Source organism: Aspergillus nomiae (genome assembly GCF_001204775.2).
Source record: "Aspergillus nomiae NRRL 13137 chromosome Unknown contig00052, whole genome shotgun sequence".
NCBI lineage: Eukaryota > Fungi > Ascomycota > Eurotiomycetes > Eurotiales > Aspergillaceae > Aspergillus > Aspergillus nomiae.
In genome coordinates this window covers 1-27,553 of record NW_015378107.1, presented here as the reverse complement: position 1 = coordinate 27,553, position 27,553 = coordinate 1, and the positions used below count along the sequence as shown (strand labels likewise).

General features: G+C 49.1%; 13 protein-coding genes across 13 annotated transcripts; 4 read left to right on the top strand and 9 right to left on the bottom strand.

Moving 5' to 3' along the window:
• Positions 1 to 280: 280 nt before the first annotated feature.
• aspf13 (allergenic cerato-platanin Asp F13) lies at positions 281 to 754 on the top strand (the record flags this gene model as incomplete). The annotated part of the gene is made up of 1 exon (XM_015548733.1): positions 281 to 754. One exon carries the CDS (start codon positions 281 to 283, stop codon positions 752 to 754), a length of 474 nt encoding a protein of 157 aa, XP_015409377.1.
• Positions 755 to 991: 237 nt separating this feature from the next.
• On the bottom strand, positions 992 to 2,747 carry ANOM_003475 (NADPH-adrenodoxin reductase; the record flags this gene model as incomplete). Its single annotated transcript, XM_015548732.1, has 4 exons — positions 992 to 1,864; positions 1,926 to 1,973; positions 2,030 to 2,359; positions 2,520 to 2,747. 4 exons carry the CDS (start codon positions 2,745 to 2,747, stop codon positions 992 to 994), a joined length of 1,479 nt encoding a protein of 492 aa, XP_015409378.1.
• Positions 2,748 to 3,127: 380 nt separating this feature from the next.
• Positions 3,128 to 5,358, top strand: ANOM_003474 (uncharacterized protein; the record flags this gene model as incomplete). Its single annotated transcript, XM_015548731.1, has 3 exons — positions 3,128 to 3,295; positions 3,356 to 3,547; positions 3,601 to 5,358. The coding sequence occupies 3 exons, from the start codon at positions 3,128 to 3,130 to the stop codon at positions 5,356 to 5,358; spliced, it is 2,118 nt and encodes a 705-aa protein (XP_015409379.1).
• Positions 5,359 to 9,093: 3,735 nt separating this feature from the next.
• ANOM_003473 (uncharacterized protein) lies at positions 9,094 to 9,717 on the bottom strand (the record flags this gene model as incomplete). The annotated part of the gene is made up of 1 exon (XM_015548730.1): positions 9,094 to 9,717. The coding sequence occupies one exon, from the start codon at positions 9,715 to 9,717 to the stop codon at positions 9,094 to 9,096; it is 624 nt and encodes a 207-aa protein (XP_015409372.1).
• Positions 9,718 to 10,255: 538 nt separating this feature from the next.
• ANOM_003472 (uncharacterized protein) lies at positions 10,256 to 10,786 on the bottom strand (the record flags this gene model as incomplete). Its single annotated transcript, XM_015548729.1, has 1 exon — positions 10,256 to 10,786. One exon carries the CDS (start codon positions 10,784 to 10,786, stop codon positions 10,256 to 10,258), a length of 531 nt encoding a protein of 176 aa, XP_015409373.1.
• A 1,862-nt stretch (positions 10,787 to 12,648) lies between these two features.
• On the bottom strand, positions 12,649 to 13,020 carry ANOM_003471 (uncharacterized protein; the record flags this gene model as incomplete). The annotated part of the gene is made up of 1 exon (XM_015548728.1): positions 12,649 to 13,020. One exon carries the CDS (start codon positions 13,018 to 13,020, stop codon positions 12,649 to 12,651), a length of 372 nt encoding a protein of 123 aa, XP_015409374.1.
• A 911-nt stretch (positions 13,021 to 13,931) lies between these two features.
• Positions 13,932 to 16,036, bottom strand: ANOM_003470 (DUF726 domain protein; the record flags this gene model as incomplete). The annotated part of the gene is made up of 2 exons (XM_015548727.1): positions 13,932 to 15,181; positions 15,244 to 16,036. 2 exons carry the CDS (start codon positions 16,034 to 16,036, stop codon positions 13,932 to 13,934), a joined length of 2,043 nt encoding a protein of 680 aa, XP_015409375.1.
• A 265-nt stretch (positions 16,037 to 16,301) lies between these two features.
• ANOM_003469 (uncharacterized protein) lies at positions 16,302 to 16,880 on the bottom strand (the record flags this gene model as incomplete). Its single annotated transcript, XM_015548726.1, has 1 exon — positions 16,302 to 16,880. The coding sequence occupies one exon, from the start codon at positions 16,878 to 16,880 to the stop codon at positions 16,302 to 16,304; it is 579 nt and encodes a 192-aa protein (XP_015409388.1).
• Positions 16,881 to 17,253: 373 nt separating this feature from the next.
• On the top strand, positions 17,254 to 18,390 carry sec17 (alpha-soluble NSF attachment protein SEC17; the record flags this gene model as incomplete). Its single annotated transcript, XM_015548725.1, has 5 exons — positions 17,254 to 17,286; positions 17,351 to 17,474; positions 17,555 to 17,861; positions 17,922 to 18,096; positions 18,151 to 18,390. The coding sequence occupies 5 exons, from the start codon at positions 17,254 to 17,256 to the stop codon at positions 18,388 to 18,390; spliced, it is 879 nt and encodes a 292-aa protein (XP_015409359.1).
• Positions 18,391 to 18,847: 457 nt separating this feature from the next.
• ANOM_003467 (small subunit rRNA maturation protein TSR1) lies at positions 18,848 to 21,454 on the bottom strand (the record flags this gene model as incomplete). Its single annotated transcript, XM_015548724.1, has 3 exons — positions 18,848 to 20,668; positions 20,722 to 21,191; positions 21,259 to 21,454. Coding segments are annotated over 3 exons (2,448 nt in total), but the record flags the coding sequence as incomplete, so codon positions are not given.
• A 295-nt stretch (positions 21,455 to 21,749) lies between these two features.
• Positions 21,750 to 23,417, top strand: ANOM_003466 (WDR46/Utp7 family protein; the record flags this gene model as incomplete). Its single annotated transcript, XM_015548723.1, has 2 exons — positions 21,750 to 22,385; positions 22,443 to 23,417. 2 exons carry the CDS (start codon positions 21,750 to 21,752, stop codon positions 23,415 to 23,417), a joined length of 1,611 nt encoding a protein of 536 aa, XP_015409401.1.
• Positions 23,418 to 23,602: 185 nt separating this feature from the next.
• On the bottom strand, positions 23,603 to 24,742 carry ANOM_003465 (uncharacterized protein; the record flags this gene model as incomplete). The annotated part of the gene is made up of 3 exons (XM_015548722.1): positions 23,603 to 24,249; positions 24,335 to 24,432; positions 24,529 to 24,742. A coding segment is annotated over one exon (423 nt), but the record flags the coding sequence as incomplete, so codon positions are not given.
• Positions 24,743 to 25,837: 1,095 nt separating this feature from the next.
• ANOM_003464 (LIM domain-binding protein) lies at positions 25,838 to 27,553 on the bottom strand (the record flags this gene model as incomplete). The annotated part of the gene is made up of 4 exons (XM_015548721.1): positions 25,838 to 26,408; positions 26,465 to 26,731; positions 26,785 to 27,072; positions 27,133 to 27,553. Coding segments are annotated over 4 exons (1,513 nt in total), but the record flags the coding sequence as incomplete, so codon positions are not given.

Sequence of the window (27,553 nt, the reverse complement as noted above, 5' to 3'; positions counted from 1 at the left end):
ATGTCCAGGAAGGTTCTATCGGGATGTCTCCAGTGATGGTAACCGAACTATACCCGATAGCAATGTAGTATCTCGGAGACGGTGGCGAGGCAACCGCCTGTTAATGCTTCGATATACCCTGGAATTGGGTATATAAACCCCCTTGGAGTCCCTCTACGAGCATTTACAATCCCAAGCAACTCGACTACACTCTCCAAGACTCAGAAGCCTTAAGCCTCCCCACAACATTTCCTCCCAAGCCATCTTTAAACGATACTTTTTCAAAACATCCACCAGAACAATGAAGTCCTTCACTGCTATCTCTCTCCTCGCCCTCTTCTCTTCGGCTTTAGCCGCACCTGTTGAGCAGTCAACCGACGCTTCCACCACCGCTACTGTCTCCGTCTCCTACGACCAAAAATACGATGTCAGCGGCAGCTCTCTGACTACTGTTGCCTGCTCGGACGGTGTGTACGGCCTCATCTCCCAGGGCTACAGTACCTTCGGCTCCGTCCCGGGCTTCCCCAACATCGGTGGCGCTCCTACCATCCCCGGCTGGAACAGCCCCAACTGCGGGAAGTGCTACCAACTCCACTACGCGGCCGGCAACATCGACCAGTCCATCTACGTGACTGCCGTTGATGCGGCACCCGGTGGCTTCAACATCGGCTTGCAGGCCATGAACGCTCTGACGAACGGATTGGCCGAGCAGTTGGGCAGAGTCAATGTGGACTACACTGAAGTCCCCCGCTCGAACTGCGGCTTCCCTAAATAATGAGGTTGTTTTGACGGGTGGTCACGATGAATCATGAATTACATGATCCAAGTATCTAATTTTATCTTCTTATGTCTCTATTTCAGCATGTGATATAGCACTAATGCATTACGCGGGATAGCATAATTAAAGAACGTTGCATTTGATTCTGAAAGTAGAGATGGTATCTTTTCGTGATCTATTGTAGTAGTTCTATATGAATAGTGTTAGAAGTCTATCATAGTGTACACGCATCCTTTACTGTGCAACTTCCAGCATTTCTTCCACTCTGCCGAATTTAGAACGGGGTTTACCGATCTGCTGGCCCCGCTCGCGTTCGGCAGCATCAATACGCTGCCAATCCTGCCAGGTTGTTGCCCGCAAGCCACGCTTCTCGGCCTCGGGACGTACTCCCTCCCAGCCAAGACCGGTGCTGTGACCGGGGCCATTCAAAAGAGACCCCTTGCCTCGGTGGCTGCTCAAATCAGCCGCCACCACATCTGCCGTCGTAAATGCATCCGTCATGGTTGTTGCAATAACGCCGGTGGGTCCACGCTTGACCCAGCCAGCGCAGTAGAGACCCGGTAGGTGTGAGATAACTGACCCATCAGGGAGTTGTTCGTTAGCCCCCGTATTCGTGGGGCGAGTGACTCTGCCGAATCCGTCGTTGGGGATGACACCTCGCTTCGTGTCGAACTGAATCCCCAGGTCTTCCAGTCCAGGCAAAGGTAGTGATTTGTATCCAACACTTCGGAAGAATGTATTAGCAGGAATGTTGACCTGCGCTCGCTTGCCGCTGGAAAGATGCTTGGGCGACACCTTGGCGCTAGGAATATATGGATTGGTCGGGTCTAACTCATTGCGGGAGAATTTGACGTGTGACAGGCGATATGGATGGATTGGGGACCAGTTGAGGCACTCTGGCGAGAGAAGGAAATCTAGAGACCAGGATTTGGTCGATGTTGCGGGATCGTTACTGGATCCCTTTGCGAGTAGTTGGATGAGTCGCTTCTGGGCTCTAGGGAGAGCATTCATGACGTCGTCTGGTGGGAATAATTCCTTACGAACTGGATCGAACGACACACCCGGTAGCTGGAGCAACTCACGAAGCTCCTTGATTGTGAATGCAGCCTACACATTGTTAGTATAAATCTGCTACGCTACATAGTGTATCCGGTTTCCGCCAACATACCTGCATCGGCCCTCGACGCCCAACTACGTGAACTCGCTTGATCTTGCTCTTGGCCAATGCTCGGTAGCATAGTCCGTTATGTCAGTCTTGCGCAGGGCATCCACATCTGACAGTAGGATTCTTGCTACATCTAGCGCAACGTTGCCCTGGCCGATAATCACTGCGTCTTCACCGGCTGTCAGGTCAGGTGCTAGGTCGCGGTGCTCGGGAAGACCGTTGTACCATCCGACAAATTCGCGAGCTGAGTATACATTTCGACAGGCGTTCTCTCCGGGAATACCCAATTCCTTATCCTTTGGAGCTCCGTATGAAAATAAGATAGCATCATAATGAGGCTTCAGCGCCTGTAGAGGGAGATTCTCGCCGAGTTCAATATTGCCAATGAAGTTGAACCGGGGAGATGAGGCAACTTCAGTAAATTTCTCCTCACAATTCTAGGGACCAGTCAGATTGATCCACCTGTAACATGGGGAGATGGGTGGGGCACAATAATCGTGAACAATTAGTTACAACGTACCTTGACTTCCGGATGGTCTGGCGCTACCCCATACCGCACCAGCCGAAGGGCACGGGCAACTTTTCGTACATATCTACCACAGCATCGTCCACTTTTGCCAGCAGTCTATAGGCTGCATAGAAACCAGCCGGACCCGACCCCACAACAGCAACGCGAAATGGCTGATTAGTCTGCACAGACTGACTGTTATGACGTCGTTGCCATACTGACTGCGGCAAAAGACAATGCGGCGAGCGACGAAGTGGAGAGCGGCTGATCTGCACCGTGCATTGCGAGCAGATGTAAGGCACACGCTGGAGGTTCATTGTGCCTGAGACGGATGCGCAGTGGAGTTCGCAATTAATTGATCGATCTGATTGACTTTCCCCGAGATCGATAAACGGCCATGACGGCAGTGCACGTGATCCTTATCGGGCCGGTTGCCGCGCCGACTATCGCGATGTTGACGATCCGGAGTAGATAGAGAAGGGCTTTTGCACGGGTCAGCTCGCACGAGCTTCTCGGACACTTTCCTCCTCTGACATTCCATCGTTCCATGGTTCCGTCTCTTGTTTCCTACATGCTTCATCTTCCCCAGCATTCTTTTTGTTAAGGTTATTGCGTCTACCACGCGCTCATCTCCCCGCTCTCTCGCGTGGGTGGATGTATTAATAAACACAAAGTCAAAGATTCTTCCATCGCCGCAATGGGAGAGTCGCCTCCATTCCTTTACAACCCTTCAGCGTACAGCTTTAGTGGACCGACAGACCGCCCTTTCAACCCAAAGGCTGTGACACAGGCGAGCTGGACTCGTCCACCGTCAAAGCCCAAGCCAAAGGGGCCACTGGTGAATTTTAATCGGCATCCGGACTCTGTAAGCATTCACGATATTCATATGTAAGGTCTGCATACTGACGATATGGGTACCCTGAAGTACTGTAACATTCCTGATGGCAGGTCCAAATGGACTCCAATGAATCCAAACACTAAGAATAGGGTGATCTGCGGGCGGAAGGTACAGCTTGGGCTGCGCATTTTACAGCTGACTGGAGCTCTTGGGTCACTTTTCTGTGCTATTGTTATCAAAAATGCTGCTGCGGCCCTTATATGGATTGTCCGTGTCGGAGTAAGTACAGACCGAGTTTAACCTGCTTGAACGTTGCCCTAACATTTGATAAGCCGGCTGTGGCAATTCTACACACTCTTTATGGTATCTATCACCTCTGTCGCTCAATTACAAGACCTGCTGGGACTCAAGCCAGCTACATGTTATTTTCTGGAACCTTTGACCTCGGCTTGGTACCTTTTTACGTGTTTGCGGCATATTTAGGCTTCAATCAATACACTGACAATGCATACCATTGGAGTACTTTGCTCAGTGCCGACTTTGAGGTCTCGACCAAGATTGCACAGGCCACATTTTTGCTGAGTGTCATTAATGGTGGATTGCATCTGATTTCTTTGGGGATTTCGGTCTTTCTGGGTCTTATTTTCCGCAAAATCACCCGTCTGCCTCCAGATCTGAATCCGTTGGAAGATAACCTGACCGCCCGTCCTCACAAACGAAACAAGTCCGAGATCACCAAGAAACATACTAGCAGCTCTACTTTAGACTCCACCATGTCAGGCGAGACGCTAATCGGAGCACCTCGTACTATGTCATTCATGCACACGAGGGCCAAATTATCCGAAGGCGGTTCTAGTAACTCACCGTTAAATGCGAAGGAGAATAGGTTATCCCAGATGACCATGGCTTATGATCACGACGAACTTCCTGTACCACTGATGCCTTTCGGGCAACAAGCGGACACTACAGAGCACATGATGTACCAGCTTCCGGACCAGGACGCAGACATTCTCACAAGACCTACAACCAGAATTTCCTACGCTTCACCAGTACGAGAACGATCTCCAGATGTCCCTAGCCGATCTCAGTGTGCGAGCCCAGCTTCGGAAAACTGGATCGCGTTCCCGTCTCGATCCGCTTCACCTGTGGAAGAAGGCCAAAGAGAAAATCTCCTCCACCGCGACCCATCTTCTACGTACAGCAGAACAGCCAACTCGCCAGCCTCTGGCAATAGTGGACCCTTGGATTGGTTCAACAATCAGCGTATTGGATGGGACCTTGAAGAGACAATTCGAGAAGATGTACGTGGCGAATATGAATCTGTTCCCATACAGGAATATTATGGAAACGATGATGAGAATCATTATCGTCCGCAACGGGATAGGTTCTACGACAAGGCCGAAGAAGATATCGGGGACCATCGCATGCATATTTTCGAGGACCATGACGAGGTTAGGGAGTCTTCCGAGTCACTACGCGTCAATCCTTTAGCGCTGAACCCACCCACCCCTCAGCCTGCCATTGATGAAACATCTATTGATGCAACGCAAAATGGCCGTATGGCGCTCGTGGATATCCCTAATCTCTCCCCCAACCCAACAGCTACGCCACCTCCTGTTGACAGCCCGGAGAAGAACGGTCGTTTTTACGGTGAACTTGAAAGCAAGACTGGACTCAGTATTCCCCGGAATGTCAGCAATCACGATGAGGACACGCGTGGCTTAGGGCGGAAGAAGAGCAAACTTATGAAACGCAGAAGCCAGAAGATGAGCACCTACGGCGCTCTGAAGCAGCATGATGACGCGATCGATGTCAACGAAAACGGGCTTATGCTTCCGCCTCAGAGTCCTATGACAGTTGAGAGCGATCGTAAGGGCCGTGTCGTCAGCAACTCTGGGGCTGATTTCGGTTCTAATGTCAGCGGTGGATCAGCCCTATCATACGGTAACTACATTGCGGGGCTTGGGGTTGGAAGAAGACGAGACGTCAGTGGGAAGGTTGCGGAGGAAGGCCGAGGCGGCATGAACAAGGCTACAGACGAGAAACCAACCATCCGGGCTGCTGGATGGGCACGTTTTGCCGGACTGTAGTGCTTTATTTTACGCAATGAGGCGCAAAATAGATGGTTTTTCGGTTGTGGGATTAACATGATTTGGTAATGTGTTTGGTATGATGGAAATTTCTTTACGAGGTTTGATGGACGTTTATGCTATGATACTCCCTTGATTCATGTATGTAGTAACGTAAATATTGCACGAATTCAGAAGAATAAATATGCACTTGTCTACATCATCAGATCAATTACACTCGCTGTTCAAGGCCCCCGACTACATTCTTGTATAGTTTTAGTTCTTGCTCTTGCAAACAAACCTGACTTCCTGTATACTATTCTCGTTATATCTTCAGGAGCATTTCACTCAGGATCACGTTTAGCATGATTTATTCCAGCCCTCATAAATAGCAGATTTTGCCCGTTCACCGGAACCCCAAGGCCGAAGGGACATACCTCCAGTCATCGGAGTGGTGCGTAGCAATGGCATCGTATATCTCACGCTCCAACCTTAAGCTAGCTTGTTTATGGTCTGCGAACTGATGGCCGCAAAGCCTGCCCAGCAGCAAACTGTACCTATCATCTTCGATGAATTGTCATCAGTAGTGTGTCAGCCTGTTGGTCCCGTGCTCCTATGGTGCATCCATGTTGTATAAGGTAACTCGAGGTAGTGGTAGGTGTCCATCCCAGTAGACTGAAATAGTTAGGGAAATGTTATTAGTATAAAGATTATGAGCATACTTGAACAAACAGAGTCCGTTATCTATAGTAGTAAGCTTAGAAGCCTGAGTTACCTTTATAATTTATAGAGTAACAAACCCCTTGTCTCCAAAAACCATCCTCAACAATGAGCCGCAACAAAGAGATCGATCTGCCGGGGCCAGTTAATGACTACACAACGTTCGAGTTAGTACTCTCGGGATACGCAACGAGGTTGTACCTGGATACACTCGGTTCATCTCCCGAGATAATGCATTGTCAATCGTGAAACAAGGAAAGGTCCGTGATGTTGTGGCAGAGATACAACTGAGTTTGGGGTTCAACGTGGAGTGTATCATATTGTTATATTTGCAGAGACAGTCTCGCTAGTTTTACATAGATCACTTTTCCATTCTTGTCGGAAGCTGAGTTGCACATACTTCAATATTTCGATACTGCTCTACCTCTTAACATTGTAGCGGATATACAACCAGGAGACCTAGATAGAGATTACCGATATACTACGAACAAAGCTGTGCTTCCCCGTGTCGCCATCAGCCGAATGACATTTATCACACTTTCGGTACAGATAGTTTGGTAGCTCAAATCTCGCAACGTAGTGTTTAATTTCTCTATTGCTCAGAAACTAGTACAAGCGACTCTCAGGTCCCTCCATAACTTCACCGCAAGTGCCTCAGGCAACGTCTTTGATATTATCCTTGTAGACTAACATACTGCGCATAGCATTTGCCAACAACCTAATACATGTACCCGAACGTCCAATCTGCCCAAGGATTCAGCCTTTCTGCTGTTTGCTTTGTAACATATCAAGCTTTAAGCCATCTTATTCAGCTCTTCTTGTATCCTCGAGCGTAGTTTGCGCTTCGCATCATCATCGACTGATATCTCATCCACTGGTCTCTCACCCAGGAGACAAGAGAGGATATCGTCGTGCTGCTTGCTATTATCTTCATACACGATTGTGATGGCAACGTAGTCCACAGTATAAGTTCCATCGATAATTTCCAGGCATCGTCTAAGGAAGTTCTTCTTGAAGCGTAAACCATGAGCCTCGTATCGCGGGATTCCAACATTCCATTCCCGGCCATCACAAATGTCGGCTTGAACCTGCACATATGCCTTTCTTGTGTCGAGGTTCTCAAGTCCCGGTTTGACACCCATGATAGTATGTATAACATTTGTGATTGGTTGCCCAAGTGGTGTTCAAAGAGATTCTTAATGACAATATAATGAAGTAGGGAATAAAGGCCTGGTTTTATATGATAAACAATACCTTTTGCTTTCGAAACTAGCGGCGGAGTTTCCTATACTGTAGTCTTGTGTTAATGAAGGCTCGGGTCATTCCACCGACATCTTATGGGTGATCTATACTACTCTTCGGATAATTGAAGCGTCTGTGTAGTTGCTTCGGAGTAAAGCATGGTAGTATCAACCTTACTATCTGGCTTCTCCCGCAGCTGTATGATTTTCCTGGGATTCCTGTCTCAAGAAGGGAGGAAATAAAGAAAGAAAGAAAGAGAAAAATGGTACATTTGATTATGGAACTTACATAAACGTGTTTCAAGATTATTCTCATGAGCGGGATCTTCCTAAACAATAGGAAGTTAACAGAGCCAGAATACAATACCAGGGTAAATATAACAATGGAAATTGCCATTCACGCCAAACAGTTCTTCTACACAGATCTGATTTATAGTAGAAGATATTACCTTCAGTCAAGGTAGAAAAGAGATAGAGATATTCCATTTCCTCGTTCCATACGCATTAGACAATCTATAAACTAAAGGCGAATTGCCCCAGTACAAGACAAGTCCATTTCTTCCAAAAACGAAAGAAAGAAAAAAAATAGAGATAAATGCCGCTGACCCTTCAGCAGTACACATATTCCGAAATCGAGGAAAGCGCCATGATTCTTCATACTCCTTTAAACAACTTTTCCATTTCTCTTACCAATTTCTCCACTCCCTTCTTTCTCGCCTCTTCGCCTGGCGCCTGACCTGGGGGATATTTCTCATCCATGCACGTGGAGATGACACCATCCTGACCGTCATTGTTCTTTGTCGTGAGCTTCGCCTTCAAACTTCCATATTTCAATCCAGACATCCATTGAGCCAGAGTCCGCTGAAAAAGAGTGTCTTGTATATCACCCGGGTCGAAACATGTCTCATCCCAAACAAAACCCCGGTCTCTGACCTCAACATACCAGCAAACCTCATCGTCGGATCCTTCGCTAGCCATTGGTACAAGTGTCTTGACAGGTTTTGATAGTGAACTTTCGGTCCCTCTCCAAAGAACTAGATATCAGAGTCCAGAAGGATGAGTAGTGGTGCAGCACAGTTCCGAGGAATCAAGCCCCTTCCATAGTCAACAAAACCCATTCCACCTCCTGGCGAGTAACGTAGACGGTGGAATATTCCTGGTCATGTGAGCTGATCTTCGCCAATGCTGACCCTAACCCTCAAGAGTCAAGCGTTGTGTAACCCCATCTAGATGTTTCATGGCACTATCCAGGGGGGTAAAAGCCATCCGCTGGCTATCCATGGGAGAAAGACGAGTGGGCTTACTCCGGTACTCAAAAACCGATATACTGTGTACATATACTAGCCTTGGGTAGTACCTGTCTAGTTCATAGTGTCCAGTATTTTCCCTCCTATCAACAAGAGGGGAGTTATACTTGGAGACATATATGAATATAAGCTCTACACTATTCCTTTGTCAACGTTAAGTGTAGCGAACACCAGGTACATACTGTCAGACTATGCCTTGTTAACCCTATGTAGAAATGGGTATTCTTTGATATGACTCTGCAAGGGATTCTCAATTAAGCAAATTTGGCAGAACACTCAAATCCAAACTACACTTCCATACTTGGGCAATGATACAGAAGCATCCTAATAGTATAAGATACTAAGAAATTGAAAGGTATCTAGCACAGTTCATGCGTTTGATAGTTTTGTCTCTCGGTCTAGCCATGCAGTACTCCAAAGGATCACTCCAAAACAAAGACTCGTATCAAGGATAGCAAAAAGAAAAAAGAAAACCAGTTCAAACCAGATTACTGGCCACTGTTGCGCCAATCAAGTTCGTTTTCAAACCAATCATCCTTATTGTGCGCACTCTGATGGGATATAGAAGTATGTCTGTCGTCGCTTTGAGGCCTACCAAGAGTAGGGAGTTCTGCCCGCGGTTCCCTTCTGGTATCTCGCTCTGATATCCTCAAGGTATTCCACGGGAGTTCGCTTGTAAACCAATCATCCGCATTGCGCGTACTCCGATGCGGTATAGAAGTATATCTGGCGTCAATTCGAGACCTACGAGGAATACGACGTTCTGCCCGAGGCTCCCTTCTGGGCTCTGACTCTGATATGAGGTCCTTAAGGTGGGCCAACATGGTTTCTTTAGCCGCTTGTTGAGTTGGTCTCTGACGAACATACATTCTCTTCGAGAATATGTAGCCAGGAGCTTTGTAGTGTTCATTCCTGTGCTTTTCTGTAACTTTCACGGGGAGAATCCCTACTTTGATAGAGTCCCTGACAATAGCTGCGACTCTCTGCGTCTTGTCAAGGTCATCACCATCAAGCTGCGTGTCGTAGTCAACGAGTCTCTGCCCCCGATAGGTGGCTGTGAGGCTGACCTCAGCAAAGTATTGCTTCTCGAGTTCTCTCTCTTGGTAATCCATTCTAGGTGTGTTTTGATGGAAGTGTCTTCTGGGGTTTGTTCAGCGTATTCCTCTTAGGTGGTTAGTAGTGGAAGTGTAAGGTAGTTATAATAGCCGTTCACAAGAATAAGGAACCTCTGTTCTTTATAAAGCGTTTGAAGATGACTGTCAATACGGCAAATTCCTTGTACTATATCCAAGCATCTTATTCAGGGCATGCAAAATACAAAGCTGTCTCGAGGTTTCCCTTGAATGTTAAAACACGCCCAGAGGCTTTTAGGTATATGCCTATGCAGATAGAGTAACTTGTAACGAGGCCGGGGCTCTCTGGTATTTGCCATGATACCAGCTACTCAATTTTATAAAGAACATGCATTACACTTACAGAGATAAAGGAGGTGACAGATACTATTTACTCCGTAGTATAAAGAAATTTTCCTCATGATTCCAAAACAAAACTATAGACTAGACAAAGACGAGGCAAGATGCCTCTCTACATCCCCATTTTTCACCAAAATGCCAGCATATCTCACTATTCCAGACAAAAGGTTGGCTCTTCTCATCCCCAGTATCTACTCGGCTCCACCCTCTCCTCCGGGATATCATCATCATTATTATACCCAAGTCGAGGTGTTCCAGGGGGTACAGGGGTGGCTTCGCGATACGAGCGTCGTTGTTGGTCAGAAAGTTCTTTCTCAAGTCGCTCTCGCCTTGCCTGCATCTCGCGCCAGTATGCTTCAAGTGCGTCTAGAGCCTCTGATGGTGCCTGAAGCTCTTTTTCCAGATGTGCCAGCATCATATCTCGTCCCTTTTCAACGGTAGGTTTCGTACCTTTCGTGAACGGACCTATACGAATGCAGTAGCATATTTTTATAGTTCTATTATCCGTATCTGAGATCTTGACCTTGATTCTATCATTCTGAAGATGTTGCTTGGTAAAGGCAGCGAATCTTGTCTTTTTATTATGGTCATCACCATCCGTTATAGGATCGAAGTCGTACTCAAAGCTGCTGTTGACTCCTGAAATATCAATCTCGGCCCACCAGTATACGGCATCATGCATACTTTCGGGGTCTATTGGCACGGACATTCTGAGTGAGTCTTCTTGTGGTAGATCTGAAATGTGTTCGGGAGGCCAGTAGAAACGTATAGAAAAGAAGCAAGAACGAATATCAGAATCTAGGAACCAGGGCGCTGGCTTATTATCATAGGCCTCCGAAGTCCTGGATGGAGACTTTATACTCCAAAAGTGGACTCTTGGGACTGGGCTTCTACAGGAGAATCTTCTTCCAAGGTATCAGGGATAGTTCATGGGACCCAAAATAATCGTTCCGATTTTCTTCCTAGTTGTCTGAAACAATCTCAGACGTATTTCGAGGAATGCCCATTCAAGGAAACAGAGAAGGATGTGTGTTTCTTTGCGGGTTTTCCAACTGAGTCCTGATAATCGCTTCTGCCATCGACCTGCGACGTCCATCGGCTTTATATATCATTGATTTTGTTATTACCGGTCTTGTCTTGCATACGTAGAGGGTGACCTCCTGACAATCTATAGGGTAAGGGTTGATTCCATGAGGTTGCAGGACAGACGTTAACAATCAGAGCGGAGTAATCCTTGTGGGTGAAACCTCCAATGCAGGAAACAAGCACAACGATCAAATCCGCAAGGAAAGTACCATCTAAGATGCTCTAGTCGCCGGCAGATGACTTGCAAGTAGTTCACCATATTCCGATATCCAGGGATCTGGAGGCTATTTTGTAGTCGAATACAATTAGGGCTTGTAAGATTTCTTGTCTTCGAACTTGGATGTTTTGCTTGGTACACTGGATACATTCCAGCACACCGATGAATACTCTTAACAATGCTGATGGCAGAGTATGTACGCAGCTTGTGTGACTAATAATGTGCATAGTATAAGTCCTATCTTCATTCCTTTGTCTTTTTGCCTCTTTCCTTTGAAGCGGCAGATGCCGTGTGGTCTTCGCGATGCACAATGCCTTCGCATCGGAAGTTACTCAAGGCGCGGTTATATGTTGATCGTGAATGCTGAAAACCCCGTAAGATAACTGGTCTGGGACAAAGCAAATACTAGGCTGTCAGCAGGACACCAGGTGCTATGACAGGGTACAGGAGGATCGTCTGTGGGACTTTCAAATTCATTGTGGGTAAGGGAATCACCCTTGTAAAACCCATGAGCACGGCTTCTATTCAGTGTGAGGAATACTAAAGACAAGACTCATGGATAAATGAATGAACTAGGGTATCCATAGGCCTATGCAACTCATCCCTACTTAGAAAGGAAAGCCTTTGACGTTTACATCTATAGAAGACCAGGGAAATCGAAGTGGCGATACCATAGTCTATGTCCAACATGGGGCAAATCCCTTTTGTCTGAGTATGACGACGATGCAACAGATACCAGTAGAAGCCCTGTCACGAGATCATCCCGGGAAATCTGGTAGAGTCCGACGGTGGGTGATACAGACACGTTGTCAATGAGAGTTTTCCACATGCGACGAGTGGGTGGAATGATGCTATGAGAAGATCATATCGACAGGAAGAGACTCTTTGAGCTGATATCTGTCTCAGTTGCCAAAGGTACTGTGCTTCAACGTACCGTCCTTGTCCTTTACCAAGAGGACGTCTGATTTCAGCTTCGATCTCGACGGACCATCCTCTTTTGTTTCTGAGTCGTCCCCGGCGGAAAACTCAGCAATTCAACCTACATGACATACACGGTATGTTTAACAAGGCACTTGAAGATCTTCCTGGTAGAGAACCACATCATCATAGCCTATACTAATCAATATGGACACTATGTAGTTATGCTTCCAAAAGCGTGAGATCAACCATTTCATTTCGATTTCCAGTCTAATCAACCCCAAATGTATTTATAAACACTCATCCAAACGAGGCAGCCCCAGGCGGAATGGTATCATTGAGCTATTTACTCAAAAAATACCCCTCCGGTAATACATCTCAATGTCGTCCACACGTCTCGATGAATTCAACAACTCTTGAATTATCGAATACACCCTCTCCTTCGCTTGCTCAACCGTGGGCATCGACCCTCTCTCATATTCGCCCATTTTCACACAGAAGTAGTCGACTTTACCATTATTATTCCGTCCAGAAATGGTGACCTCTCCTTCTCCGATCATCAGTCCCCTGAAAAAGCCCTCCAGCACTGAGAACACTTCCTTGTCATCTTCCTTAGCCTCATTCAAACTCTTGTCTCCACCGACAAGACCAGGAACCCAGTATTGTGCGTATACCACTACTTTTTGCTTCTTAGGGTTGAACTCTGAAATCTGCGAGCTCATTCTGTCGAGGACCTTTCTCAGTTGTAGTTTGATAAAAGAACAAGCAAGATATCAATTAAAAACTGGGAATGACTGCCTGGTAGAATGCAAGTCCAACGGTACCAATGCCCTATTTATACCCGAGGGCTTCGCTTCATGCCTACCAGAGCCTACGCATGCAAGGGGAGACATCCCCAATTACCGAGTGCTCAAGTTTGGTTCCCATGGCTCGATTGGAAACCCAACTGGTGACATTTATGTATTCCATCTCTCTCGTGGAATCTACATTCGGGTTATTCTGCATCCCATCGTCTGGTGGTTGGTCTTCCACGGGGAAAGACTGCTTCTTTGTGGAAGTTACCTGGTTGCAGTCTAACCATGGGGAAGGGTAACTAACTACCGGAGAGTAATTACCCCTACTTCTCGAAAGGAGCCCTAGTACCAGCAGGCGCCGATGTGCTGAGCGCCATCAAGGGCTTCCAAGTCCATTGCAAGTACATGGAAATTGTTGGCATGGACGGTTGGTACAGCCTTGGGCTGGCATCTGTCTAGTGCATCTTGTATAGCTTGGAACTTCGATTATCAGGACAAGTCCTATATGTACTTTGTTTCTGCTCTTTGGTGGTGAACTTAGGTAGTTTCCAGAAGGACAATTCTTTGGTTTTGGAACTGACCATGAATCCTATATACACTGGCCTTAGACACCGTGGATTTACGCCGTGGGATACGGTACTTCTTGCAGACATACAATGATATGGTGGCAAAATAACAACATTAGAGGGTGAAAGATAACTATGCCCAACACGAAGCATCCATTTATGTCTGGTGATCTATATAACACGCAACTGAGAATCTCTGTTTTGCTGCCTTGACGCTCACATTAGAAATCACTTTGTTCAACCGCACAGGAAACCACCATTTGCTCAGAAACCTCAGCTCTTATATTCCCTTTCCGTATCATGAGCTGAATGGAGATCTTGATGTCCCTGCTCATTGGGACGCAAAGGCAGACGCTCAAGTTTCCTCTCTTCGACCTGCTTCTGCAAGCGATTTTCCTCATCTTTCAGCTCGCCGCTCTCCAACTTCTGCTGTGCGGAGTCACTGCCTTGAACACCTGCTCGGCGCTCATTTCGGATCCGTTCCTGTTCCTGTCTCTGATCCTTGGCGGCCAGTGCAACCTCCTCGCGTTCCACTTCACGGGCATCAATGCTCTCCAGTCCGATCTTGCCGAGGATATGTCCGACCAGAAATTGATACCGCAAATGTCCACTGATGATGTCACTGGCGTCCAAGTTCTCAACACCGGCTACGCCTTGGACAGGTTGTAGCCCCGCAACACCCAGTTGAAGACTGCTGGTGCGATACAATAGAGCAAGCACAGCATCGTTCTCTGAGTAAACATTGACCAGTCGTCCGCTGACTACGCTTCGCATACGGCGCCAGTGTTGCGCATTAGAAGGAGTCGCTGAGCCCATCAAGATTGCAGAGTCCACGAGACCGTATGCACCGCGTTTGGCCAAGCTCTGGAGACAGGAGAAGATCACCCGCGAACCTAAGGAGTATCCTATAAGAGTAACTGATCTCTCGCCCTGTACTTTGTTGATCAACGCGTCGGCAAGAACCTCCCCAGCCTTGTCAGCCCGAGCCTTTGCAACACTGAAAGGGTTGTCGGCTACACGGGCAACCTTCAGCAGGCCGAGAGGCAGAACAACGGCACTCAAGAGAGATGCAAAGAACGTCTTCTTCAGAACTTGCTCACCGGCAGCCCATGCAGCACTTGTTACCAGGAGATCCATTGCATTGCCAAGGTTCATTAACGGCTCTGTTTCCCAGCGGAGGCCAAAGACCTCGGAATCCGCGCCAATGACACGCCATGGAACGACAAAATTATCTTCCTCCGTGACCCAACCGGTGATGCCAATAGTAACTCGTAGTCGATGATCTTGCTTAGCGGCTTCCTTTTCATCACTAGGCCTCTGCCGAGAACCACGGACAGGCAAAAATGCGAAGTCCTCCACTTCACGGGCATATTTATCCACCATCCGCCCAGTCATTCGGCCTCCATAAGCACCGAACAAACCGCCAACGATGACACCACTGCCTGCAAGAGCACCCAGGTACCCTGCAGCTGCAGTAGCACCAAGTCCAATGCCCCCTAAGACAGTTCCAAGCCCAGCTGCAACTAGGGGCGCAGCAAGTCCACCAGTAATGCCAATGAGGCTGCTCCGGCGACTGAAGCTATACCGACCTTCCACTTTCTCGAAGAGTCGCCTTTCTTGCCATGATTCTGTGCTTCCGCATTCTTTGTTAACTCAATGGCAGTGTCAAGTAGTACACGGGCAACCTTGACTTCATCACCATTGAGGATCTTTACGTCCAAGTGTAGACTAGATGCGACGTAAAGCATCAACACTCGCGAGCGAGCATTATAATGCTCTAAGCTGAGCAGCAATAGAAGCAGTGAATGGAGAATCAAGAGTCTTTTAGCTTCTGGAAGCTGAAGGAGTGCTGTTTCCACGGGAGGATAGACCTCACGCAACTTTTCCAATGAGCCCTGTTCTTCAGACACTACTGGAGCTTGCTGTTGAGAAGCTTGCGAGCTAGTACTGGCGTGCTGTTCGTCATCATCATTATCATCGCCATCGCTTTTGTTAACAACTTCACCAATTCGGAGGATAACCGAGTCCCTCCAGTCATCAAAGCTTGTGAGCGAGGTGGCTTCGGCTTTCAGGTCTTGCACAGTAGGTTTAAAGTCGGATCGGTCCGCCGGGTCTCCTTGCTGATCATGTGATATTAAAGCCGAATCGCTTTCTTTGCGGTCAGGAGAGGGCTCAAGACTATGTGACGGTGAACCATGAAAATTCTGCTCAATTGTGGCTCTCATATGTTCCAGGATCGCAGCAACCAGCATTGTCAGGTCGGCCCGTTGGGACCGACTCAATATAGTAGTTAGGTCTTGGTTGCCGTCATTCTTTGGAGCCGCAGGGGCGGCCGACCCAAATTTGCTGGCATGTTTCTCTTTCAAATTCTTCCACATTGATGAGAGGGCAATGGGACCGGTAAAAATTCGCTATGGTTAGAATATGTTGGACAAATCAACCACGGACAGTCTTGCGACAGGTTGTTCGAGTTGACAAAGAATGTAACGTTGACGCCTTTAGGACGATGAAGTCACTGGTTTGCTGACTCAGCTGCCCAGAGATGCACTGCTTTCAGCTTCGCTGATAGATGCCACGCTCAGCAGCATATCCAAGGCTGAGCAGAGAAATCCGCGACTCCTCGTCAACTGGAGAATCCTTTAGTTACTTGGTTTCCACTACGAAGAATTTACCCTTCGTCTTGGAAGCATAACCAAGGGCATTTCCGTCCCAAGCATCTCCATCCGGGCGACCATTTCTCTCGCTCTCGACGCGTTGTATCCTCTTGTTGCGGCCGACCACTCGTTCTTTAGCTAGAGCATCCTTCAACTGATCCAGTCCAACCGTATTCTCTTTCAATGCCTCGGGGCTTTCGTCCCGGATGCTCCGCAGCGGCTCGACACCCGTCACGTCAGCACGCTGTATCTCTTTCACGAAATGGATCTGAGACTCAAGGGTCTCAAGCATCTTAGTTTCCTCCTCCTTGCTAGATGGCAATGGAAGGGCTGACAGGCGGAGTAGATGATGGAGTTGCGCCGGTGTGACTGACGGCGACGATTGTTTCGCGCTGTGGTCGGGAAGGAGAGAACGAACGGACCAGGATGGCTTCGCAAGTAGCGCATCGACATCGACCTGCTCGGGCTTAGAGCTGTAAAGGCGAACTCCAGTCAGATTGGAAAGTTGCAGAGTCCGAGGACTAATCCGTCTGGACAATTGCGAAGTCGTGGAGCGTAGACAAAGCATTGTACCTCAATTTGTCGCGTAGTCTGATACCCGAAGCTAGATTGGTAATTGATTTCCGTGAAGGTTCTCAATGAATAGAGATTGAAGGAATTAGCCGAGTTGAGGATAGGGTAAAAAGGTCTCGGAAAATAAACACTAGTGCAGTATGTATTGAAATGAAGCAGTAACTTTGAACGCAAACCCGCCCACCGCCTACGTGAGCGGGCGGCAGATCATCTCCTCGTCCAACTTTCCGATTCCCCTCAGCCTAACTATATATTTCCATCTATCAACATCACAGCCCCTCCTGATAAATTTTAGTCTCTAGGGCCGGAAACTGACTTCCAGTGCATTTGTCCTACTTTGTTGCTGGGGCCGACACAGCTTATCCAACATGGCTCAAGACCCTCGTGTTTTGCTCCAGAAAGTAAGTTCAAACATCGTTACCTACCCCGGAATGACGATCACTGATGTCCCGTGGTCACATACAGGCAGACAAAGCGCTGCAGGGCGCCGGTAGTGGTTTCAGCTTCTTCGGTGGACGGACAGAGAAATACGAAAACGCAGCAGACTTGTACACGCAAGCTGGAAATGCATTCCGAGTCCAAAAGCAAAGTATGTCCCTCCCCCGCACTGCTTAACGTTCGGTGCTATGACGTGCACAAATATTGACCCGCGCCTTCGTGGAAATTTAGACAAGGAAGCCGGTTTAGCATTCGAAAAGGCCGCCTCTATTCAAACACAGAGCCTGAACGAGCCTGATGACGCTGCCAATTCGTTGCAGGAGGCCTTCAAGGTCTACCGCAAGTCGGACCCTGAAGATGCCGCCCGTGTGCTCTCAAGCGCTATCCAACACTACGTACTAAAAGGCAACTTCCGCCGTGCTGCCACTCAACAGCAGTACTTGGCAGAGGTATATGAGGTGGAACTGGGTGATCAGAAGAAGGCTCTGGAAGCCTACGAGAAAGCTGCCGAGTGGTTCGATAGTGATAACGCTGAAGCGTATGTCGTTCTTCCCCCATTCTTCCAGAATGCCACTTACTAATTCTCTGGGTCTATTAGCCTTGCAAACAAGCACTACCTCAAAGCTGCTGATTTGGCCGCCCTGGAAGGCGACTATTACAAAGCTATTGAACACTATGAGAGAATCGGCCGTTCATCCATTTCCAACAACCTGATGAAGTGGTCCGTTAAAGATTATTTCCTGAAGGCTGGCATCTGCCATTTGGCCACTAATGTACGCGTTCCGATCGTTTCCTTGATATATCCAACATATACTAATCATGTTTAGGATCTGGTTGCTACCAACCGCGCCCTCGAGAACTACCGTGATATTGATAACACTTTTGCCTCAACACGGGAGCACCAGTTGCTTATTGACCTCGTTCAGACCATTGAACAAGGTGACCAGGAGGCCTTCGCCGACAAGCTCTTCCAGTTCGATCAGCTGAGCAAGTTGGACAAGTGGAAGACAACCCTACTACTCCGCATCAAGAGCAATATCGAGGAGCAGGCAGAGGATTTCTCTTAGATAGTTATATCCATATCTCTTTTTGCGTTTTAGTTTCACACATACCTCACCACATAAATTCAAAAGTAGCGCCCCTCACTACTTGTTTGGATGTTCGTTGTTATCGCGGTTATTACCTCAGTTTTACGGTGCACTGCGTGTCTTGGATTTGGGGCTTGCTCGTAAATATACATATTTTCAGCTTTTTCGGAAAGGGTGTTACTGAGCTACTAATTCATTCAATTACCCATGCGAGAGAACCGGATATTAGAAAAAGAAAGATCGTAACTCATTAAAGCTTGACCTGATCTACTTATTGAAATCTATATGAAATCCTAATGCTTTTTTAAACACCCCTATCTTTCAAGAGGTGAGAATCGTCAATTCATGCAACCGACTTTGTGGTATCATATCATCTTTCCCTTTGAAATCGCCCATGTCAATTCCGAAATCCCAGCGGCAAAAACACAAGAAACCCTTAAGCAGTAACCTCTTCGAGAGCGCGAGCCTTCCGAGGGAAGACCCGCTTGTACAAGCTGATACCGATCGAATCTTGAGGGTTGATCTTGGCATCGAAGGTAGCCTTGAAGTAACCGTGGGTACCCAGACTCTCCTTGATGAAACCGCTGCGGCCTCTTCTGGTCCACAGCTGGAGGGCCTTGAACCAGTTGATGTCCTCCGGGTTGAAGAACATGTAGCGTACCGTGACGACCCGCTTGTGGATCTTGTATGGGTGGCCGGTGAGGATGGCACGCTTGGCGACAACACGGGACGTATCGGGCGCCACGACTGTGCCGGTTGCGATGAGTTCCAATTGTTCGACATCTGGTTGGTCGTCTCCGTCCATGACCTCTGGGTCTTGGACGGACTTGTTCTTGAAAACAAGAATAGGAACGGCGCCCCAGGTAAGGGGCCCAATCCATGTTGCAATGGCACTGCGGCCGGGGTGGAGGAAGCGGTCGAATTTGTGCACGTTGTTCGGGGTGTTGCCGTTCGAGGAGAAGATAGGGTTGACGACCAGACGGCGGGGCCCGCACTGGACAATGAGTTCTTCCTTGGACTTCAGTGGCTCTTCGATGTTAGAGGTCAAAGTCATGTTCACGTTAACAACGGTGTTCTTGTGCTCGTGGCGGAGGAGAGAGAAGAGGCACAGCGGCTGTGGCTTGTTACGAAGAGACGTGGACACGGCACGGAGGTGTACGTCCACACGGATACCAGGGTTAACTCCACCGATAAGGGCCTCCCTGACAGTCCTGTTCTTGGAACCCTTGTAGTCAATAATCTGAAGTAGTCGGCGCCAGTCCTCTGGTTCGTGGGGTCGGTCTTCCCTTGTCTCCCAGGGACTAGTCTTGAAGTTCTTTAGACCTCTGAAGCGTGCCAAACGTTCTCTGGCAAGAACGTTAGGGTGAAGTTCGATTTCATCGGGGAATTCCAAATCCTCCTTGGCTTCCTTTCTGCGGCTGGCCCGGTATTCCTCCAGCTCTTTTTCCTCGTCTTCGGGTGATGGGTCAGCAAACATCTCTGACTGGGGGTACTCGGTAGCTCCGGCTTCCGTCATCGCGTCGTGGTTGTCTGGGAAGACACCGTCTTCTGGCGCTCCAGCTGTGTCCATAGCCATCTCCTCGTCCTCACCATCGCTCATGTCTGATCCGGAAACGGAAACATCGTCCAAGAACCATGCAGATTGGTACTCTGATGTACCCTTGGGTAGTTTCTTGGGCTTGGAAGGGATGTGAGAGTCGTCGTCTGAGAAGTAATGGTGTTCGTCAAGCAAGACACCCTTCCGTTCCTCCTCGGGAATTTCCATGTCATCATCCTCCATTTCAATCTCCTCCGGCGCCACAACAGCCAGATCATCGATGTCCTCAGTGGGAGTATCCAAAACTTGAGAGGATTCGCTCTCGTCAACATTCATAGCATCGTCACGTTTGCCTCGTGCTTGCGGCAATGGGGCAGCTGTGATTGAGTCGATCTGGAAATCACCCCAGCCGGGGATGTGGACTAAACGATCAGCCTTCAATCCCCTTCCACGTACAATGCCGGTCACGACAACATCATCCACAACTTCGGAGTTGGCCTCGGGCCAGGCGACATTTTCGATGAGCATCCAGCTACGATCATCGCGCCAGCGGATACCCTTGGGCGTAGCGGTACAGAGAGAACGGATGGCGTTGGAACATTCTTGTCTGGAATCCACAGAGAGAACCTTCTCCACTGATGGGAAGAAATGGTTGATGAATGACTTCAGGGAAGAGGCGACCTGTGGGCGTTTCTTGGGTGGGTTGATCTTATCAAGTCCCTAGACAGTCTAGTCAGCACCACGAACGCTAAGAAGCAGACCAAGCCCCATACCTGAACGACCGCAAGGACATTAGAGATACCCTGACCCTCGATGGAGCGCAGGATAAGTTCGCCTTGTTCCTGAACCTCAACCTCCGACGAAAGAGCCAGGACCACAAAATCCGCCATACGACACACATCCAAGGCATTCATCAAATCATACTTCGCGGGGATATATTGCACACTCTGTCGGAAGCGATCGATGCGCACGCGGGAGAGGGTATCGGGGGAGACATCGCAAGAAACCTCCACGCTCTCATTCAGGGACCGTATGATAGCGGCAACATCGACGTCCGCCGAGAGTGGCACAACGGCGACATGGCGGGGAGCACCATTCTGACCGGCGAAGATGCTGGTTGCTTGGGCCTTCTCCTGGTGCTTCACCTGCTGCTTCTGGCGGGCTTGATTCCTCCGGTCGAGCTTCGACATAAGTTGTTGGTGAGGGGTCTTGCGCGTGCCCCGCTCGCCTCGTTCAACTTTGCCTGCAAGACATTAGCAATAGGTTCTAGACCATAAAAAAATACAGTAAAAAATGCGGCCCGATCATACCCTTCGCCTTCTCCTTCAGCGCACCCTTAGACGCATGTTTGGTCTTGAATGGCTTGTGGGAACTTTTGGTGGTGGAACGGTGATGGTGCTGCATCGTTTGGGTGGGCGCCGAATTGGCACCGCTGGACCCTTTGAAACGGAAGGGGAGGGATTCCAGTGTGAATTTATTTACAGAGAATGTAAAATAGAAAGCGAAACTGAAATATGATAAACCGGTACACAGTAAACGGCCCAGCAGGTCCCCAGTGGGCAATGAGATCGCCTAGCGGTCAGTTTGCAGAAAAAAAATCCCGCTGTGGTGGACAAGCGAAAGGAAAAAAAAGGCTTGGCATGAATTTTCCTGCGAAAGACCCGCAAAACCTCCGGATCGTTACTCCAACACCTTTCTTCTTACCTTTCCACTTTGGATTGTTGTGCTCGTCTTTTTCACTTTTTAGCTTTCTTTAATTTGCCTTTCTTCCTCGCTTTCACACTTCTGTATTTCCCCACAGATGGCGGATACCCCGTCAACCAAGGCCGTCGCGCCGGCCAACAAAAAACGCAAAGAGAATAAAGCACTCATTGAAGCGCAAAAAAAATATGGACGAGGAAAGGCTATTCCGATGCAAACCGTGAGGGACAAGAAGCTGCGCGCCAATCTCCGATCCGTCGAGAACAAGTTCAAACAAGCTGCGCTTAAGGCAAAGGATGCGGAGATTCTCTTGGAGCACGAAGCCGGATTCCTCGAACCCGAGACAGAGCTGGAGCGGACATATAAGGTCCGACAGGATGATATCAAAGAGGGCGTTGGCATCGAGACAGCTAAGAAGGGATTTGAATTGCGACTGAACGACTTTGGACCCTACCGGGCAGACTATACGAGAAACGGACGTGACCTTCTGTTGGCTGGTCGGAAGGGACATGTTGCGACGATGGACTGGCGTGCAGGACGACTAGGATGCGAGCTCAATCTGGGAGAGACGGTTCGGGACGCTCGGTGGCTGCACAATAACCAGTTCTTCGCCGTGGCCCAAAAGAAATACGTCTACATCTACGATCAAGCTGGAACGGAAATTCATTGTCTCAGCAAACACCTTGAACCGCTCTTCCTCGAATTCCTGCCATACCACTTTCTTCTCGCTAGTGCTGTGAGTATCAGTCCCTCCGGGTCAGTAGAACTTGTCTAACGATCATGTTTACTATAGCAAATGAGCGGCCACCTCAAGTACACCGATACTTCTACCGGACAAATGGTCGCCGAACTGCCCACCCGTATGGGCGCTCCGACATCGTTAGCCCAGAACCCGTGGAACGCTATCATCCATGTCGGCCACCAAAACGGAACCGTCAGCTTATGGTCTCCTAATTCCCAGACGGCGCTGGTGAAGGCCCTCGTCCACCGGGGCCCCGTTCGTTCCATGGCGATGGACAGATCGGGCCGGTATATGGTCTCGACCGGCCAGGATATGAAGATGAACGTGTGGGATATTCGCATGTACCGCGAAGTGCATTCGTACTCGTGCTACCAACCAGGCGCCTCCGTTGCGATCAGTGACCGCGGTTTGACGGCTGTTGGCTGGGGCACTCAGGTCAGCGTATGGCGGGGTCTCTTCGACGCCGCCGCAGCCGACCAAGGCAAGGTCAAGAGTCCTTACATGGCCTGGGGTGGAGATGGCCAACGTATCGAGAACATGCGCTGGTGCCCCTTCGAGGATGTGCTCGGCGTGACCCACGACCAGGGCTTCGCCAGTATCATCGTCCCCGGCGCCGGCGAACCCAACTTCGATGCTCTAGAGGCCAACCCGTACGAGAACAAGAGACAGCGCCAGGAGGCCGAAGTCCAGGGTCTGCTCAACAAGCTGCAGCCCGACATGATCTCCCTGGACCCCACCTTCATCGGAAAGCTGGACACCATCAGCGATCAAAAGAACCGCGAAGAGCGCGATCTCGACCGCAGACCCGAAGATGCCATGGAGAAGCTCAAGAACCGCGGCCGCGGCCGCAACAGCGCCCTGCGCAAGTACCTACGGAAGAAGGGCCGCAGGAACGTTGTCGACGACAAGCGGGTCAAGGCCGAGCTGCTACGCAAAGAGCACCAAGCCCGTGCAAGGGACAAGCTCCGTTCCGAGCGGGAGGATCTGGGCCCTGCACTGGCCCGATTCGCCAAGAAGGAGATCTAGTTCGGTCCCTGCCTCCGGTGAATTCATGGATATTGCTTTTTTGCTTCTTTCCGTCAGGAGCTTTTCATATACCCGATGCTCTCGTAAGAGCTATAGCTCTTATTGGTTTTGTTCACGAACGAATTAAGTCTGCATTTGTGAGGCGTTGGTCAAGGGTTGTGGAATATGGGATTTCAACAAAAACAAAAAGTTTTCTTTCTAACTTACGCCTTTTCTGTGTAGTGAATAGACCACCAGCATTTGTACATTTACAAACATATCTTTTGCGAGAAATCATAGAGATCATAATCTACTGTTCATCCACACTCCCAGAACCCCGGGTAGCACCAGCATTCCACCTCTCCAAGCTCAGCTCATAAGCACCGCTTCCCTTCCACGCACTAATGATCAGGTTAATGATATGCTGCATCCCCTTCCCATTCTTCACCTCGGCAAACACAGTCGGACCTCCCTCCCTCATCTTCGCCGCATCCCTCTCCATAACCCCGAGGTCAGCCCCAACGATATGCGCCAAATCACACTTGTTCACCACCAACAGATCCGACCCGGTAATGCCCGGTCCACCCTTGCGGGGCACCTTATCACCACCCGCGACATCAATAACGTAGATGATGAAGTCAGCCAGCTCGCGCGAGTAGTTGGCCGCGAGGTTATCACCGCCCGACTCGATCAGGAGGAGATCGGTCTGGAACTGCTTGTGGAGAGATTGCAGCGCAAGGAGGTTCGCGCTGATGTCCTCACGCACGGCGGCATGCGGGCAGCCACCCGTTTCGATGGCGCGGATGCGCTTGGACGCGAGGGCTTTGTGGCGGTTGAGGAATTCGGCATCTTCCTGTTGCGGGGGTAGAGTCTCGGTGTTAGTCATATTTATTTTTATTTTTATTTTTATTTTTTCTGGGATGGTTGGAGGTGTTTACCGGGTGAAAATGTCGTTGGTCACTGCTGCGATGTTATACTCGTCTCGGAGAGCTTGGCATAATGCGAGCATGAGGCTGTTTTGCCGGATCCGACGGGTCTGTTTGTGGTGTTGTTAGTGTTTGAATTGGAATTCTGGTTTTGTCTTTTGCTTTTTTTGTTTGTTCAATTGAATATGTGTTTGCTGAAGACGTACCCGCCGATACCGATGGTGAAGGCGCGATCTCTCCAGTCGCGGCCCTCGATCAGTGGCATTTCACGGTTCAGAAAGGAACCGGGACCGTCGAGGATCTCGTGGGAGTGACCGTGACCACCGAAGTCATCGTGGGAGTGGCTAATGCCTTGATCATGGGAGTGAGAATGCGACATTTTGTGGGGGGAGTGTTGTGAGGAAGGGTGTTTATAGTAGATGGGGTAGTATATAGTAGGATGGTGTGGTGAATTGGGTGTGGAGGGGTAGTTATACTACTAGCTAAGGAGGGGCATCATCATTGATTTAAAGTTGTTCTCGGCCATGGACGGCATTCATTCGTTCGCCGAACAAGCGGAGACTGCCGAAGCCTCCATCAATTCTCTCCTACCTAGGTAGGGTACTACTACTACTCTTCATGATGATTTTCTTCTAAGCGAGGTTGCATTCCGATTGGACCCATGCTGACATGAACCGATATGTCATGGGATTTGATAAGGTTGGATCCGGGCGGGTTGAAATAAGAGTACTAAATGTAGGGCTCCGCAATCCAACCGTCCCCAATGTACTGTAGATCCGCCGAAGATCTTGGCCAGTAACTCCCCAGTAGTAAGTTGTAGTACGTACTTAGGTATGAACCAATAAACCATGTTTTGTGTCCAATCACCTCGTCTAAAAGTTCCAGAAATAAAGCACTAACCAAAATGAAATCAGTCAATCAATCAATCAATCAATCAATAGAGCCATAACTACATTATCTCTTCAGGTACATTCCCAAACGGCGCGGTATGCAGTGTCAACGTACAGCACAGACGAAATAGCAAGCAGCAAGAATTATTTCCAGAGAACAGAAGCCCAACGCCAGACACATCAATCGCCAATGGAAAGACATGGATATCAATAGAGCGGTCCGAATGGTAGAAAATGACCAGTAACGCTATTGGGAATCGAGCTCAACGTCTCGCAACATCACCTCCGCAAGGTACAGAGGCAGAGCAAAGTCACAGGACATGAACTCCGAGCAAACAAACCACAGGCAATAAAGCGGATCGTGTACGGCGGGAACGATTCGTAGTAGGCGATATGGACTTCAAGGAGGCCGGTACCTCGCACCGCCAACCGAGATCGCAACAGCCATACCGTATCCATCACACTACACCGACAAAGGACCGCGCATAATTGCAATGACAACGATAATCCGATATGTTCAATGGATAGAGGCCCCATAAAAAAGAGAAGATCAGCATCGCAAAGGTATCCAAAAACGGTACGCCAGTTCCCCGTCTCTTGAGAAAAATGAAAATGTCAAGAAAAAAAAAATGCGAACAAAGCCCATGGTAATAACTCCTCTAATTAGCAGTGCCTTTCTGCCTTTTACCACCCACTCGGGGACTGGCTTTAACCGTCTTTGGTCCCGGGGCAGCGGTGCCGTTGACCTCCGGAGCGCCGGTGTCATCGTTTTCCATCTTGACCGTACTTGCCCGGCGCCGTTTATGACTAACATTTGGGCTAGCACTAGCGCTCGTGCCCTGGCCGACATTAGGTTGCATTTGGCCCTGTGGCACCATACCTGGAGGGCCGGCAAGATGGCTCTGTGCCGGACTTGGATGAGCCGAACCGCCAAGATGAGGCGACCCTTGCGCACCCGGCAGACCAAGGTGTGCCATTGCTGGAGAAGCAAACTGGTTGGGTCCATTCATATTGGGGCCGCGCGGGTTCTGCCCAGGCTGCATAGCAGGATTCATCGGGGCTGGCATAAACCCGGGAGTGGGTGTTTGGGTTGGCAGGCTATTAACGAGGTTGCGCAGCGCCTCAGGGGCCGAAAGTTGAGGGTTCTGCTGAGAGAATTGGAATAACAACTGCATTTGAGATATTGTTTCGGCGACCTACGGCGCATTTGTGATTAGCTATATCATCATAGAGACCACTTCTCAAGACTTACCTCCAAGAAGCTCATTACAGCGAAAGGTACACCATTGGCGGTCACCATAGACTCGGGCAAGGTAAAGGCAGGCTGTTGAACCTGTTTCTGTTGAGCCCGCTTGCCCATATTCTTAGAGACTTTCGGACTTTGTTTTTGGTCGGCAGCCTCCAATGCTTGCAATTGGCTGCGAGGGAGATACTCAGTATAATTCTGAACATCGATATCAAGCATTTCAATCTTGTTGTTCATATCGAAGTGCGCCCTCAATCTCCCGCTGCTAAAAATCTATTTCTAAGTTAGCGACCCAGCTACGATGGTCTTTGCGTGGAGGAGCACACCTGTGTGTCATTGACAAACCAATAAATGAACGAGGTTTTTGGACTTTCGACGATATGACCCCCATTTGGCGAGTCCCTCTCCCGTGCATTTTCAACAATCATTTGAATGTGACGAATTCCGCTTGTGAATTGGGTTAGGTAGTAGCGTGCTAGTGCAGGCGTTGCGATCTCGAACTGTTTAGAGCCGGTCTGTGGATTCCATACTCCTTGTCGCAAAACGCCAGAGGGCGAATAGAATTTGTCCACGAAAGACTGCCAGTATAACAAGTCGTGCGCCTCACCGCGACTCTGTGAACAGTTAGCATTGGCTTTTCAGGGCTGTAATCTAACCATGCAAGTAGCACACACCGTGAAATTACTGAGCTGTTCCGCAAATGTATTAAGACATAGTATCGTCGCCCCTTTCATGTTCATCCGCTGCTGCATCATCATCGCATTTTGCTGTTGCTGCGCCTTCAATTGAGCCTCCTGGGCTGTCATCGGCGGTCCCTGCTGCTGCTGACCCTGTGGCTGTTGTTGCTGACCCTGTTGTTGACCCTGCTGACCCTGCTGAGGCTGGGGCTGGGGCTGCGACTGGGGCTGCTGTGGTTGCGGTGGTTGCTGTGGCTGTTGCTGCGCTTGTTGTTGTTGGGGCTGTTGCTGTTGCTGCTGGCCTTGCTGACCCTGCTGACCCGGTTGCTGGGACTGCGGTAATTGCTGTGGTGGTGGATTGGGCGTTGGCTGTGGCTGCTGAACGGCAGGCTGTTGTGGCGGCTGAGACGCAGGTGGG